Below are 15854 nucleotides of genomic sequence, written 5' to 3' on the forward strand. Positions count from 1 at the left end.
GTCCACATTTCACTAATTCGAAGTGAGACTGTATTGCTGTACAGGAGGATGGAGAACGACTAAAGGAGCACCAACTAAAGCAAATCTAAATCCTCTCATGACCAACTTAAAACACACTCAAGCGACTAATGTCAAAACACATGATCTAGGCACTGTCGGTCTACACCTGGGGAAAGCTAAGTGGGTGCTGCTGTACCATTTGGTGTTTTCTTCTGCTGGTCCTCCCATGTGACTTCTGCATCATGCAGAAAAAGACACTCAATTGGTCAAACCAAGATGACACTCCCTTATCACTCAGGTGATCCCAACCCAAAGCTTATAACAGGAGCACCTAAACATCATCAGATCACCATGATGCTGGACTTGCCTTTTCTGGTCCCTCCAGGTGTAGCTGAGCGTCTCTCTGTATCAGATACATGCAGACGTGATGTGATGATGTAAAAAACAGTCAGATGAATCAGTAAATGAATTATTAAATGAAGGAGGGACACTGAATGAACAGGTCAGTAGTACACACCTGGAGTCTGAGGGGGCGGGGCTGGTGAGGGTGCTGGGGACGGGGCGGGTGTAGGTGTTGGGGCAGGTGTAGGCAGCGGGGTTGGTTCAGGAGGTGGCTGGGGTTGGACAACAGGAGGCGGAGGCTGAACAGGAGCAGGAGGAGGAGGGGGGGCTGGGGTCGCTGCAGGGGTCGGGACAGAAATGGGGGCATTTAAAGGTGCTGCTGGGGCTGCGGGTGCTGGGGAAGGGGCAGGTCTAGGGCCGAGGGCATGAGGAGGACAAGATGTGGGTGGAGGCACAGATGGGCGTATGAGTTGGGGTGTGAGTCCAGGCACAGGTGCGCGTACTGGTGGGGGTGCAGGTGAAGGAGTTGGATGCATAGGGTGGGAGGAAGGTGGATGAGCTGGGGGTCCCTGAATTCGTATAAGGGGAGGCTGTTGGTGATTGACTAGAGAAGATATCTGTTTCTGAATGGGGGGAGTGATTTCATGAGGAGGAGGGGGTGGGGCGGCTGATTGTGGTCCTGAAGTTGTTGTGGCCGAAACTGATGAGAAGCAGCACGGTTTGGAGACGGGGAACAAAAAGATGATCAGAAAAACATGAAAGGTAACAACAAGAGTATGAATGCAAACATGCTCAGATTCAGAGACCACCTAATCACATGACTAGTAGACGGCGAGAAGGCAACACGTAAGGCAGGTGGCAGAACTGGCTCCACATAATTTCCACTAAACAAACTGTTACCGTATTACCGGGCATCAGATCCACACGCTGCTAACAGAGAGCAAATCAATGACACACCTGCTAAGCCCAGATATACCCACAAGGAGTGTTTTCACACACATCTTAATCTGTTTCCACCAATAAACGCTTTAACCCTGCATGTATCAACAACTGAAGCTACGACACAATTAAACGTAAAATATACAGAGGATGGCTCTATTTCTAAGGTAGACAATAGTCAGGTGCACAAGTCAGTACCTGTCTGTACAGAGTCAAAAGGTTCTCCATCTGAAAGAAACAACTCAGCGTTAGACTCCTACAACCTCCATCAGCAGGTTCAGCTGAAGCGTCAAAGGAGCCGAAAACCAACAAGCAGAAAAAAAGAACTAGGCATGCTACCAGCCTTACAAGTTCTATATGATTATGTTCTATTTTTTGTCCAAAAGGTAATAAATTCCCTGACAGTTAAACGTTGTCTTTTTAATGAAATAATTTAATTTCACAAAGTAGAAAAGCACAGAAAACGAACTGAGCCTCATAAAAAGTTTTTTTTTCTTTTTTTTTCTTTTTAGACACAAAACTATGAACATGTACTGAAGAAGATTTGGACTATAATTCACTAACATTTGAATTTTTCCCCCACAATTATGATTTTAAAATATGGACTCAGAACAAAAATTCTCACATTTCTTCTCATCATTCTATCTTTTTTCTTAGAATTCTGTAAATAAAACTGAAAACTATACCTAAAAAGGAAGATTTATAGAAAATATTTTTCTCTACCATGACCCTTAAAATTGTTGGCAAAACAGTCAAAATTAAGTCAAATAAAAGGAAAAACTTGGAAGATTAATTCCTGTCAAAAAAAGTGCTGTGCCAATTTTTACACACAGAAAATATTAATAAAAAACCTTTATTGTAACTCAGACAATGAACAATATTGCAAAACCAGAACATTAAACCCAAGGTTGTCAGTGTCTTACTTTGCATGAAAACAGAAATCACTGCAAATATTTTGACCAATATGTTGATTATCTTAAATAATCTTACATTTGAAACTTTTTTCTAAATGTTTTATTTATTACAGTACATCAAGTATTGTAGCATTTATTTTTAATTTATATTTATAGTATTGATCTGGTTATATTGAACTGATCTGATTATGTATATATCTTACACTGCATAAAATGTCCTGAGGAACTTGAACTGATGCTGTGATGAAGCTAAATGAATGGTGGTCACAGCTTTTTTTTATTTATAGCAAACATACTTCGATCAAGAGCTCCTTTTGGCGGGACAACAGGAAGCTGGCGTCCTCGCCGAGGGAAGACTGTGGTTCCGGTCGGACTGGTCATGTTGGATCCAACGCGGGCGTTCGCCCTGTTAGAAAATAAATAAAAACAAAATATTGAAAAAACCTTAAATCAAACCGAAAAACAACAGCAACAAAAAAAAAAAAAAAAAAAAACCCAGAAAGAAAATAAGTCAAATGAGTCAGAAAGTCAGAGTTTCTAAAAACATAATTTCAAGGCTTTTGTTTACGTTATGAAGATTTGGGCTGGTACTGAAAAACAAGCTACTGGATCCAGATGAACGATCTTCAGTCACACCATTAATGAACAATCACTTTAAAACCTAATGCCAGCGGCATGATAGGGAGGTCTTAATGTATCATGTGGGATCATGTCCTCTGTGACCAGATCAAGTATGGCATCAATATTTATTTAAACCTACTGGAATAAATACAACGTTTAAATAAATGTATCTTTTAATACAATAACACAAGAGATGATACATTGATTTTATAATCTAGTCTTTATATTGATGACATTTGTTCAGTTTATTCAATTTTGTTAGATACTATATTTTTTGTAGCTTTTAAAATAATATATTTTTCCTACTATAGCATATTTAATTTATTGTAGGAAAATTCCAATTATATAAATATCAAGAAAACATTTTTGTAATTCATACCATAATTTGAAAATTAATGAGTGAGATAATGTATATTCATTTTATTATATAATACGATGTAGTATTAGTTGTTTTTTATCATATAAATGCCCAACTAAGATTAATAGTAGCGTAACTATTATTATTATTGTCACATAACTTTTCATTTAAGTAAATCTACAAAACAAAGACATAAAAATGTCAGTTAAGTCAAATCTAAACTGAAATTTTAACTGGAACAGTTAGCTTTGGTTAGTTGCAACAGAAATATAGATATTAGGCTAAAAGAGCAAAAAGATATTTTAAACAGAGTAAAAAAAAGCTCTAAAATCCCAATGCTAAGCATAGGGGAGGAAGTGTTCTTTTTTACCAATATACATATCATACATAAACCCATAAAGTCATGGTAACATGAACTCAATAAATTGAGTGTAGAAAATAAAATAAAATAAAAATGTTTTTCTTCGAAACTCTGCAAAATATTGATCTGAAGATCAGGTTAAAAAAAGCAGAGGTTGTACAAACACAAAGCCAGCCTCTATGGCCATGTAAGTCCCTTTGACCTTAATCCTATAGAGAAGCCATGTATTGAACTGCAAAGCATCTATAACAGAGGACCTAGGACTCCAGATAATCTAGAGAGATTGTGTAATACACTGGTGATTTTCCTTAAATTCTTAATGTAGGATTTTTACCCTCGCAGTGTTAACATTCTCAGAATAAAGATTATTGATTTTTTCTAAACTTAGGCTGCAATAATGAGTACAAATTTATATTTTATCCTCTTTACACATGTCGGTGATTCCACCTAAAGCTAAAGAGGTGGGCAGCAGAATGATAAAGCAAAATATGTTTACTCAGGGTACATGCAACACAACCGTCAAACCAACCAAAAAGAAAGGAAAACAAAAAAACATGCAGAACAACATGCTGCAAAAAATTCAGTAGCCAGACATGCAACAAAAACAAAGCAAGTTAAAACAGTTGGTTAGTGGTGGGATGATACAAATGAAACAAGGCTTGTGATAAAAAGAAAAAAGATGTTATAGGTTTTGAGCCAGACTCCATGCTCCAAAAAATACTTAGAAAAACACCATGGAGTTTGATCGGTCTCCTGATTGGTCGGCTGCAGGTCACCTGATTAGTGCAGGTGAAGGGGGGGCAGAGCGGCCAGACCTAAAGTAGGAGGAGTCAGCTCGGTCTGTGGAGTGAGACCGCTCATACACGGGTCTGTCGGCCATGGCCCGCTGGTCTGCAGAGCGAGAGCGGCTGTAGTAATCCTTCCGATCCATCCCCCTGCTGTACCTGTGTATTACCATGACAACTGTCACCTACTGTCACTATGACAACCACTGTATCTGGGGAAGCAGGTTAGTCGGTTGTTCTGGCGCCTGTGGATCTGAAAATTTACAGGTGCTGGTCATAAAATTAGAATATCATGAAAAAGTAGATTGATTTCAGTAATTCCATTTAAAAAGTGAAACTTGTATATTATATTCATACATTACATACAAACTCATATATTTCAGATGTTTATTTTGTTTAATTTTGATGATTACAAATGACAACAAATGAAAATCTCAAATTCATCATATCAGAAAATTAGAAGATTGTGAAAAGGTTCAAAATTGATGGCCCCTGGTGCCACACTCTAATCAGCTAATTAACTCAAACCACCTGCAAAAGCCTTTAAATGGTCTTTCAGTCTAGTTCTATAGGCTACACAATCATGGGGAAGACTGCTGACTTGACAGTTGTCCAAAAGACGACCATCGACACCTTGCACAAGGAGGGCAAGACACAAAAGGTCATCGCTAAAGAGGCTGGCTGTTCACAGAGCTCAGTGTCCAAGCACATTAATAGAGAGGCGAAGGGAAGGAAAAGATGTGGTCGAAAAAAGTGTACAAGCAAGAGAGATAACTGCACCCTGGAGAGGATTGTGAAACAAAACCCCTTCAAAAATGTGGGGGAGATTCACAAAGAGTGGACTGCAGCTGGAGTGAGTGCTTCAAGAACCACCACACACAGACGTATGAAAGACATGGGTTTCTGCTGTCGCATTCCTTGTGTCAAGCCACTCTTGAACCACAGACAGCGTCAGAAGCGTCTTGCCTGGGCTAAAGAGAAACAGGACTGGACTGCTGGTGAGTGGTCCAAAGTCATGTTCTCTGATGAAAGTAAATTTTGCATTTCCTTTGGAAATCAAGGTCCCAGAGTCTGGAGGAAAAGAAGAGAGGCACTTCATCCACGTTGCTTGAAGTCCAGTGTAAAGTTTCCACAGTCAGTGATGGTTTGGGGTGCCATGTCATCTGCTGGTGTTGGTCCATTGTGTTTTCTGAGGTCCAGGGTCAACGCAGCCACATACCAGGAAGTTTTAGAGCACTTCATGCTTCCTGCAGCTGCCCAACTTTTTGGAGATGCAGATTTCATTTTCCAACAGGACTTGGCACCTGCACACAGTGCCAAAGCTACCAGTACCTGGTTGAAGGACCATGGTATCCCTGTTCTTAATTGGCCAGCAAACTCTCCTGACCTTAACCCCATAGAAAATCTATGGGGTATTGTGAAGAAGAAGATGCAATACACCAGACCCAACAATTCAGAAGAGCTAAAAGCCACTATTAGAGCAACCTGGGCTATCATAACACCTGAGCAGTGCCACAGACTGATCGACTCCATGCCACGCCGCATTGCTGCAGTAATACAGGCCAAAGGAGGCCCAACTAAATACTGAGTGCTGTACATGCTCATACTTTTCATGTTCATACTTTTCAGTTGGCCAACATTTCTATAAATCCTTTGTTTTTATTGGTCTTCAGTAATATTCTAATTTTCTGATATGATGAATTTGAGATTTTCATTTGTTGTCATTTGTAATCATCAAAATTAAACAAAATAAACATCTGAAATATATGAGTTTGTATGTAATGTATGAATATAATATACAAGTTTCACTTTTTAAATGGAATTACTGAAATCAATCTACTTTTTCATGATATTCTAATTTTATGACCAGCACCTGTAAAGGCATCGTCTGCAGGAGTTTAAACAATAAAAACAGAAAAATATTTGGCAGAAAATTTCCTGTAAAGTCTGAAAGAGAAGTAAGCAAAGACAGAACAGGGTTGGAAAGATTTGGCCTGTAATAGGAAAAAATATCTGTCAGAGTTACAGAGAGGAAGGGAAAATGTCAAGAGTTTAGCGAGTCCCAGATATTTACAGAAGGACTACCAAAAAGGAGAAGAATAATGTCTGCATTGCCAATCTATTCTCTACATCTACAACTACGTCCGTTTACCTTAGCAGCTCCTCATCATAAGCATCTGGCTCAAAGGGAAAGTCTGGGATGAAGTCCTGACTGAAGAGCAGAAGAACATCAAAACCCGAAGCATTCAATTTCTCAATCTCTGACTATTTTCCACAATATAGGTGCAGCTCAGTAAATTAGAATATCATCAAGAAGATCATTTCTTTAAATTTTTTTTTATTTTATGCAGAGTGATTTATTGTAAGCGTTAATTTTTGTTCATTATAAAAATATGATTTAGAAGACTAAACATTTTTGCTAAATTTCTCTGACACATTAAAAGTTTTTAATATAGAAATATGCTCATAGCTGAGATCATGAAAATAAAGTTCATGGTCAGGTCTCCTTTTTGGATTAACTCCGCCTTAAAGATCGATCAACATGTGGCACTGCTGATATCTTCCAGGTCTGTTGTCGCTCATCTACTTCTTGACAGATTAGGTTTGATAAGTTTGGTAGTCAATCAAGAACAGGAGCTAAGGTTTAAACATTAGATCAGCATGTAAGACTGAAGCATGATGTCCATTCAAATATCCTGGTAGATGACTAAGTTGACTGTGGTCTTTATATAACAGTGGACCAACATCAGCAGCACCAGAAAACATCTGTCAGAGAGAAAATGTCTCTTTTCTTCCACCAACATGGATTCTCTGCCTTTCCCCTCTTCCCCTAGAATCTAGGACGTTGATTTCCAAATAAAATTCAAAATATACTTTCATATTAAAAGAGGCTTTTAGTCGCCTGATCGGCTGTATAATCCTTGTTCTCCTCAGCCCAGAGAAGGCATTTCTGATCCATGTGTGGCAGCAGTTGCAGCTGATGTCCTGTAGACATCAGGATGTGGTGTCCTTCTAATCACGGAGTCCACCTACAGGCCACACCTTCTTCATCTTTTCCAAACCCTTAGAAGGGCTTTAATTTTCAATATTTTCTCTGTTCCAATCATCCCTATTACTTGTGTGCCCTTTATTAACAATATTATTAACAATTATTTTTCCTTCCACTAAGCTTTCCTTTAAAATATTTGGATACATACAGCACATGAACAGCCAGATTTGTAAGCACTGGTATTTTAGGACTAAAATACTTCAAATATATCACTCTGTGTGTAATCAATCAACAGTATTTTAGATTTTCATGTTTGAATTGATTTAAATTAATTTACAGAGCTGTACCTGTATGTTACCCATGTCTACCAAAGCTTACCTGTAATCCTCACCACCCCCATTCATTACATGGTTTGTCCAGGTCTGTTGTGGACCATTAAAGTATCTTACATGCAGAAAAGCATATTGCTGGTTACATGTTTATCCTTTTTATGTAATTACTGTTATTGCTGGCACTACAACTACAACTAGTGACTACAGCGGTACCTGTCGTAGGAATCAAGAGAGTTGGCAACAGACATTCTCCTCAGGTGTCGCCTGAACAGAGAGAAGGAGGCTTTAAGTTTAAATGTGCAGCTGTTCCCTAGTCAGAGGCGCAGACTTTGTATCAACATTTTTACTGGTATTAAAACTTAGCAAAACAGTTATTTTGTCCTAACAGGCAGGAAGCTGATAAGCTTCAAGTGCACGCAGAGTTGGAAGACTAAGGGGTTCCAATCCTATGCCAGTGGTGTGAAGCTAGAAACTAGAACTAAAAGCAGAGCCAACTGCAGGTGCTAATGTGATGGTGTAATTTATGAGCAAAACCTTTTAATTGATCAGCTCTAACACCACATCCAGTTCAGACCTGGGTCCCGGTTCATGTCCATCTTTGCCTTTTATGTTTTACTAGACCAGCATTAGCAGCATTTGGGGTTTAATCAGACCCAGACTCACCTTCTGCTAACTGATTGGATTCAGCTTCCTCACTGATTTAATAATTGAGATACTCAGAGCATAAATGTTCAGATTAGCAGGAACCTAACCTCTACCCAGTGACCCAGGTCAGATGTGCTAGCCGTGTTCACCATGGTTACCTGTCGAGACTGCTATACTGAGTGGCGTCAGAGTACGCGCGATTCAGTTTGGAGCCTCGCAGCAGCCGCACTGCATCCTCCCGGTACAACGGATACAGAGGGTTACCGCTGGCAACAGGAGGCCAACGATCAGAAGTTAAGGGCCACAGAAGAAGAGGAAAAGGGTTTGGTAAAAAATAAGGGATTTCCTTCTAACAACAAAATGCATACTCTAACAAATAAAAGGTTAAAATTTTGATTTTAACTCCAAAAAGAAATCTCCCCTGAAACTAGAGCCTTTATCTGAGATAACAGTCTCAGTGAGTTCAGTCTAACTAGCCTGAATTATATCAAACTGTACCTTTGTGGAGGAGGTTGACTTGGCGACCGGGACCTCCTAACCAGCTCAGATCGAGAGCAATGATTGGACGAGATCACCTGTTCGGGCACTGAAAGGGTGGAGCTGTGGAAGTCCCGCCCATTTTGTCTGTAATCTGCATGGAGAAAAATAAAAAAGGGATGATTTGTATACATGGATGTTTTAGGGCCTAATTTAAAACCCATCTCAAACTTTTTAAGAGCAGTGAGGTTTTTTTTTTTTTTTTTACCACAATGTGATTTTATTAAAATGTTTCACATTGTTTTAGACTTTGTTTTATTGTATTTTACCTGTCTTGTAATTTATTATATTTTAGTATGTCCTTGTGATGTTGTAAGTAAAGTTAGTAAGTCAGGTTTTTGGTAAAACACACTTACTTTTTACCTAATTTTAAGTAAAGTGAGTAGACTTTATTTTTTACAGTGACTGCCCTATAGAAATAAACTTAACTTACCTATTTAAATATATAGGCTTTAACGATGTGCGTGCAGTCAACCTACAAATTGCCTAAAAAAAGTTGTTTTCATATATTATATGCTGTTTCTTTTAATATTGAATTTTAGCTTTCATATATATGCAGATTCTGCTGTATTCACATCCTATCAGGTAATATATAACCTTTAAACAATCTTAACCTTGAATGCAAAAGATGTTTTCCTATTACTTGAGTTTTAGAAAATTATGTCTATCACTACTCCTTATGATTCAGTTTAACATTAATTTAATGTTAAAATTAAAATATTAAGATATTTGACCTCAAGTCTATCTACCTTTTCCCCCCTTTATATTTCCTCAGCAGTTAGTTCACGTAGTTAGTTGGGATTGACTTAATCAAAGGCTTGTACTAAGTTATTGAAAAATGAAATTTTATATTAATCTGTGCACTTATGAAAAAAGCTTTAAAATCCGATGCATAGGAAACGAATGGTGTCTATGATTTTGATTTTTTGATTTGTTGTGAAGTTGTTAAGAACAGTCTTGGAAATAAGTATATCGATATAGTAAAATTTACAAATTGCAAATAATTTAAAAACATAACTCAAGTATTAGGAGAATTCAAACACTTTTCCACTGATGCATTTTAATTTTATTTATTATTATACTTCAGATCACTTTTCTTTTAAAGATTTGCAAAAATAATCCCAATAGCAGAATAAAAGAAAAAAAAAAAGGTTATTCTCCAAAGCAGGTTAAAGTGCACTATGGGAAATCTGGGTTTACCTGAGATCACACCGATGCCATCCTCACAGTCGTAATCTGAAAACTCGCTGTCACTGATCCTCTGTGATCCTAAACACACAAAGACGGCCAAGCAGAAAAAAAAGAGACTGAGAAAAAGGATCCTTGAGGTTAAAGGTTGAAAACAATAACTCGACTGGCGGATCATCTTATTTAACTACTCAATTTGAGGGTAAATATTAAATCATTTTTAGATCGTTTTTGCGGAATACAATACAACTTAATTTGTTTTTCCATCAAAAATGGACACTGAACCCTTCAAGGATCATATGCCACTTGAATGCATCAAAAAGTTTCTTCAGCTTTGAAGTAATTCAGAGAATCACAGCAAAGACCTGTGAGACTAATGAATAATTGCAGAACATTTAAATATCTCAGATATTAATTGATCAAACTTCATTAGGATCATGAGGTGAGCTAAAAGCATATCAAATATTTTACCTTTAAAGTTTGACATCTAAAAATCTCTAACAGAATCACCAACAATCCCAGTGCCGTAAACCTTTTGGAAAACTCATCAGAGATCTTTTTCTCAGGAGACCCCCATGGAGTATGAATTATGAGCAATTAAAAGTGAGCAATTCAAAGTGTATTTAAGAATTATGATGCCATGTCCCCAAACCAAAATATTTTCCTCACAGAGTTCAGAGTGGATTTAAAAAAAATTAAAACTTTTAAAGCTTTCCAGATTTTTTTGGCAAAACTTTTACCTGTTGTATTTTATTTTCTACATAATCTCCATTGTTTTATAATTTAACATCAGTATAGATCCTGTTGTTCTTTGAAAGCCTCCGACAACATCAGTGACCAAAAGGCATCATTGAGGCCAAGGAAAACAGCAGAGATGTCGGGGAGAAATATGTGGAGAAGCTTTGAACATCTAAAAGAAGGGAGTTCATTTATAATCTGAAAGTGGAAAATGAATGGAACAACTATAAACCTAACAAAACATGGCTGCCCATATAGAATGAGAGACGGAATAGGAGCATATCAGCTGAACGCTGAATGATAACAAGCCGTTGATTAAAGGAAGCCGTGTAATGTCGCCTTTGGAGTTTCCTTTAAAAAATTGAAGAAACAAAACCATTTTAGAAAAAGGTGCTCTTCTTGGATGAGACCCAGGTGGAAATATTTCGGGCTAAATAAAAAAAGCTGCAAGAAGCACAATCAAAAGGCTTGTAGCTGCATTTGCAGCAAACAGCTTTTACAGAGTATCGACTCAGACAGGCTGAGTTTAAATGCAGCTCACACTTTTTCAGATTTCGATTTTCACAAAATAAATAAAAAACACAATTTTATTTCCTCCACTTTGAACATTTTCACTGTTTTAAGTTAATCAGCCACTGAGAATCTTAATAAAATTCACCAAAACTCTGTGCCTCAGTCACTCGGGACATGGCAACCTGGAATAGAATAAGTGATGTGCATCCTACTCTGTCAGCGCTTTATAAACTTTAATAAATATTCCGCTGTTTTCAAAAGCTGTTTCAAACTAAATGTAGATCATTCTGAATGAGTTCCCTCAAATCTGAGAAATGCAGCGGAGAACCTCAAAACCTCAATAAAATAATCTTGAGCGTCAATTGGAAATCAGTTATGCATTTAAATATGACCAGTATATCAGTAAGAACTTTCAGAACTCCCAACAGATTATTTTGAGCAACTTTTAATGTGTAAATCTGTGAAGATTTGAGTAACGCAACAGATTTTATTCAAGACCTATTAAGATATTTTTTAACAGAGCACTAGAGACTGAATAGTTAAATGTTTTACAGACAGAATTATACTTTGTTAATCTTGATTGTGGTTTCCTGGATGCAGTCAATAAGTGCTCCTGCTTCTTTTTCTCAAGACGAATTTAACTTTTAAGGCTCTGTACCAATAATTTTTTTTTTTTTTTACAGTGCAGCAGTTTGAGGTGCCAAGATGGTAAGAAAACACAGATACTTTGCAGCTCTCCTGACCAAAAATCTCTATATAGTATGTCCTACAACAGGGGGTTTATAAACAGCTTGTTACTGGGTCTCTGTCTAACATTAAGTAAAGCTGAAGAGGTCATTTAGATGTTTGATTTAATCTTTTTAGATCAGGGATGCATCTAAAAGTTGCAGAACTTGTGCTCCTGAGGCCTGGAGTTGGACACCTCAGCCACACCTCACCTCATTGCACAGAAATGTTCCACATAATCGATGAGTTAACAGACAGAATGCAACAAAATACACAAACGCACACACACAGGTATATTTACCTGAGTTAAAGTAAGGACCTTTATCTGTTAAAGCATCATAAACGATGAAAGAAAAAGAAAAGCATGTTAAGAAAACAACATGATGGAATAAAAAAACAAAAGAAAACAGGCATATAAGAAAATAGATAAAAATCTATCAATATGAAGCAATAAAGCTGAAAAAAATTATGAGACGGAGTGAAAGTCGGTGTGTTGCTGTTGTTTAACTCACTCTGAAGCCTCCTGCTGCTCTGGGAGGGCTCCGCCTGCAGCCCCCTCCTCTGCAGGTAGGGGGAGGCATTGGGCAGCGGCACAGAGGAAACATCATGAAGCTGCAGCTTGTACCAGTGAGGCTGATCATCCAGCAGCGCAGACTCCAGCTCTATCAGGACCTGATGACAGAACATACGCAACGTGATGAGAGCATTCCTAGAAGAGCCTTTCCAAGTTATCCCCTTGTTCTCACCTCTCCCAGGAACTGGCTTTCCTCTTCTCGGACCCTGGCCTGGTCCCAGACAGTTAGCTCCAACATGCGTTCTCTGAACTCACGCCGGTGCACCGGGGAATACATGAAGGTCTGATTCCAGCGAGGTTCCAGAGACTTCTTCACTGTCTTTGTCCTGCGTTTACTCTTATCACTGCAACGGCAGGAACATGACATTGATTAAAACACAAAACAGAGAGACCTCAGTTTGAATATTTATTCCATCTTTCTACCTTCTGTCCGGCAGAAAGTAGATCTTGACGTATGGGTTCCTCGGTCGTCCATCATCCCGAACAGGAAGTTCTTTAGCTCCAAGGACCGTGACGATCAGCTGATGACCAACTTTGTCATACCACAGCTTGATCTGCATACAAACAAATATACCAAAGCAGACACTTTAGAGCAAAGAAGTATATTCATAGAACAGCAGTGGAACCATATAAACACCAGACAGACACTTCAGCAGGAACTCTCTGCAGTGCAACGATTTGATCCATACACTGCTACATGAGGGAGCTATTGAACTAAAATAAAAAAAACACAAAAGACAAGCTACGACACCTGATTAAACTGTTACATAACATTCACAAGCAGAAACAATGGCAAACAGCAGCAGCTAAAAACTACTTTTTATAATCTCTAAATTGGTTCGTCAGATACTTGGGTGCAGGACAGAAAAAATAATCACCTGTTTCACCTGGATTATATGTGTTACACATGGGCTGGTTGTTAAATTCTTTTAGGCATAAATTACTGAAATAAAGTTGACGAAACATATATTAGGGTAAATTAAGGTTTACAAAAGTGTTCCCAACTTTTCATATCTCATGTTAACACATGCTGACCAATCTGTGTATAGCTATGCTAAAGTTTGCTAAAGTTTGCGCTTGGTTAGAAAGAATGGGTGAATGTTGATTTAACACCAAGTGCTTTGATTAAGGTGTCTAGAAAAGTTCTGTATAAATTCTGTCCAATTTATGAAGGAGCAACACAACAAGGTGTTACACAATATGGAGGTACTATAAAGATAAATTGTTTTCATCATTTCTTATGAAGATCTAAAAAGTCTAGCCTTTTTTTTTTTTTATCTATTTTAAACAATGATTTGGTGCCAAAGTGCAGCAGTCGCTGGGGAGAAGCAGGATACACTCTAGACAGGACAGCAGTACATCACAGGGCAAAAAGAGGCGTAAAGGACAGAAATCACATACTTTCACCTAAAAGACTATTTAAAGTAACCAGTAAACCTATCAGTAATGCTTTTCGATTGTTTGAGGAAGCAGGAGTACCCAGAAAAACATAGCATCTTTTTGATAATAATAATAATTGAACTTCATTGATCTCGCATTGGAGAAATTCTCTCTCTGCATTTAGATTAGATTAGATTCAACTTTAACCCATCCCCTTGGGGAGCAGTGGGCTGCTATTGTGCAGCAACCGGGGAGCAGTGTGGGGATAAGGGTCTTGCTCAGGGTCCCAGATTGGCAGTCTGTGGGAGTGCGGCTCAAACTCAGAACCTTAGGATTCCAAGCACAATGCCCCAACCACTAGGCCACCACTCCCCCTAAAGAAAACAAACTAGAATCCAAACCAAGAAGCTTTTCGAATGATATAATAGTAGGCTACCAAAAAAACTACACCACCAAGCGACGGGAAAATTAGTACTGATTTTCTGAGCAACCTCTGATCGACCACAGTATAGAATATTAACCTTTTAGAACAACCAAAAGTCAACTGGATTTGAAATAACTGAACGTGAAAAACGATTCCAAAAGGAAATCCTGTCATGCTTATAGGTCAAAGGTCAATAAATCTGTCTTCGAACAATAAAAAGATAACACAAATTTGGAAACCTTGTTTCGTACAACTATGACAACAGCTACATTATATCTGAAGCCTAACAGACTCAAACTAATCTAAAGAACAAACATAATGTAAACTCTAACTCCCTTCTACAGGTTACCTGAATCCTGGGAACCAGAGGACATCTGTTTACACTCTGTAAACACATCACCATGGAGACCGCAGTTAAGTGACAGATTACTGACTGTGAGGCCAGAGATATTAGCTGAACTTACAGAGACTTGTCCTGATAGAACGCTGGGGCTCATTGGAGACGTGACGGAGATAGACGGGCCAACTTTCTGAGAGTCGAAGGAACTGGAGCCTTGGACAGAAAACACAAAGATCTGTTTCACTGCTTTATCCAACAAAGTCACAGACTACATTGTTCATATTTAACAAGTATGTACCTTTTCTTCTAGGCATAAAACTTTCCTTTCTGATAAAGCTTATGATCTGAGTGGCTCAGGTTATCCTGAGCTATCTATGTAATTAGAAATAGAAAATCCATTTAGTGCCCCAGAATGGGGAATTTTTGCTGCTAGAGGCTTAGACTGCTGGAAAACATGAGGGACATTTTTCCTCATTCTGCTTCATTCTATCTCTATTGTACCATTCTGCAATATTTGTTAGTTTAACCTCTAACTTTATGCTCTTTCTTCTTTAAAATCATCAGACACATTAACAGTTTCTAAATGAACAAAAGCCATTATTGGAACCACTAGTGTCAGATTTAAGAACGTATTAAGCCCCACTTTAAGGAGGGGAGCTTTAGGAAGTTTTATGTGTTCTGTGATTTTGATGGTATTCATTGTTTGCATGGGTAAAAACTCACTAGAGTCCAGGTGAACACTGGAGGCATCAGCTGCTCTTGAAACATCTCTGCTGGAGCAAGAACCAACACATATCTGTGAACATCATCTTCTCATAAAACAGAATTTGAGGTTTGACATGTTCTCAGAAGAACAATCTGCATGTTTACCATGAAGACCAAATTTTTACTAAGACTCACCGAATCGGTCTGCAAACCACGAGCTCCACCTGCGGTTCTGGTTTGGACTCCATGATGATGTCGTAGACCTCATTGAACGTGGCTCCTTGAAGTACCCGACCGTTCCACTCCAGAACCTGATCACCTAAGGACAGAGAGAGTGATGAAACTCAAACCAGAAACAAAATCACGACATACCTCAGAGTTAGGGTTATCATTGCATTAAGTGAATTAGCCAAATCAAATAACACCAATTAACCCAAAAAACA

At 38.2% G+C, this 15854-nt stretch overlaps 1 protein-coding gene across 10 annotated transcripts in view; it reads right to left on the minus strand.

Annotated features, from left to right (window-relative positions):
* Nucleotides 1-15854, minus strand: part of LOC119778078 (regulating synaptic membrane exocytosis protein 2-like) — a 47799-nt gene that overhangs the window by 9401 nt on the left and 22544 nt on the right. For 3 of the 10 annotated variants that reach the window (XM_038277163.1, XM_038277162.1, XM_038277170.1), the window contains 20 exons: nucleotides 15607-15730; nucleotides 15430-15479; nucleotides 14831-14919; nucleotides 14716-14751; nucleotides 12986-13116; nucleotides 12735-12906; nucleotides 12501-12660; nucleotides 12290-12313; nucleotides 10024-10092; nucleotides 8785-8917; nucleotides 8445-8552; nucleotides 7855-7905; nucleotides 7688-7753; nucleotides 6473-6532; nucleotides 4312-4479; nucleotides 2492-2601; nucleotides 1480-1509; nucleotides 518-1042; nucleotides 368-409; nucleotides 197-235 (listed from right to left, as the gene is read on the minus strand). In XM_038277163.1, the coding sequence (XP_038133091.1) occupies nucleotides 197-235; nucleotides 368-409; nucleotides 518-1042; nucleotides 1480-1509; nucleotides 2492-2601; nucleotides 4312-4479; nucleotides 6473-6532; nucleotides 7688-7753; nucleotides 7855-7905; nucleotides 8445-8552; nucleotides 8785-8917; nucleotides 10024-10092; nucleotides 12290-12313; nucleotides 12501-12660; nucleotides 12735-12906; nucleotides 12986-13116; nucleotides 14716-14751; nucleotides 14831-14919; nucleotides 15430-15479; nucleotides 15607-15730 (2187 nt within the window). The remainder of the gene's footprint in view (nucleotides 1-196; nucleotides 236-367; nucleotides 410-517; nucleotides 1043-1479; nucleotides 1510-2491; nucleotides 2602-4311; nucleotides 4480-6472; nucleotides 6533-7687; nucleotides 7754-7854; nucleotides 7906-8444; nucleotides 8553-8784; nucleotides 8918-10023; nucleotides 10093-12289; nucleotides 12314-12500; nucleotides 12661-12734; nucleotides 12907-12985; nucleotides 13117-14715; nucleotides 14752-14830; nucleotides 14920-15429; nucleotides 15480-15606; nucleotides 15731-15854) is intronic. The other 7 variants (XM_038277172.1, XM_038277165.1, XM_038277164.1 and 4 more) reach the window with 7 other exon arrangements.

Source organism: Cyprinodon tularosa, unplaced genomic scaffold (assembly GCF_016077235.1).
Source record: "Cyprinodon tularosa strain WSP-4 unplaced genomic scaffold, ASM1607723v1 ctg13, whole genome shotgun sequence".
NCBI classification, from domain to species: domain Eukaryota; kingdom Metazoa; phylum Chordata; class Actinopteri; order Cyprinodontiformes; family Cyprinodontidae; genus Cyprinodon; species Cyprinodon tularosa.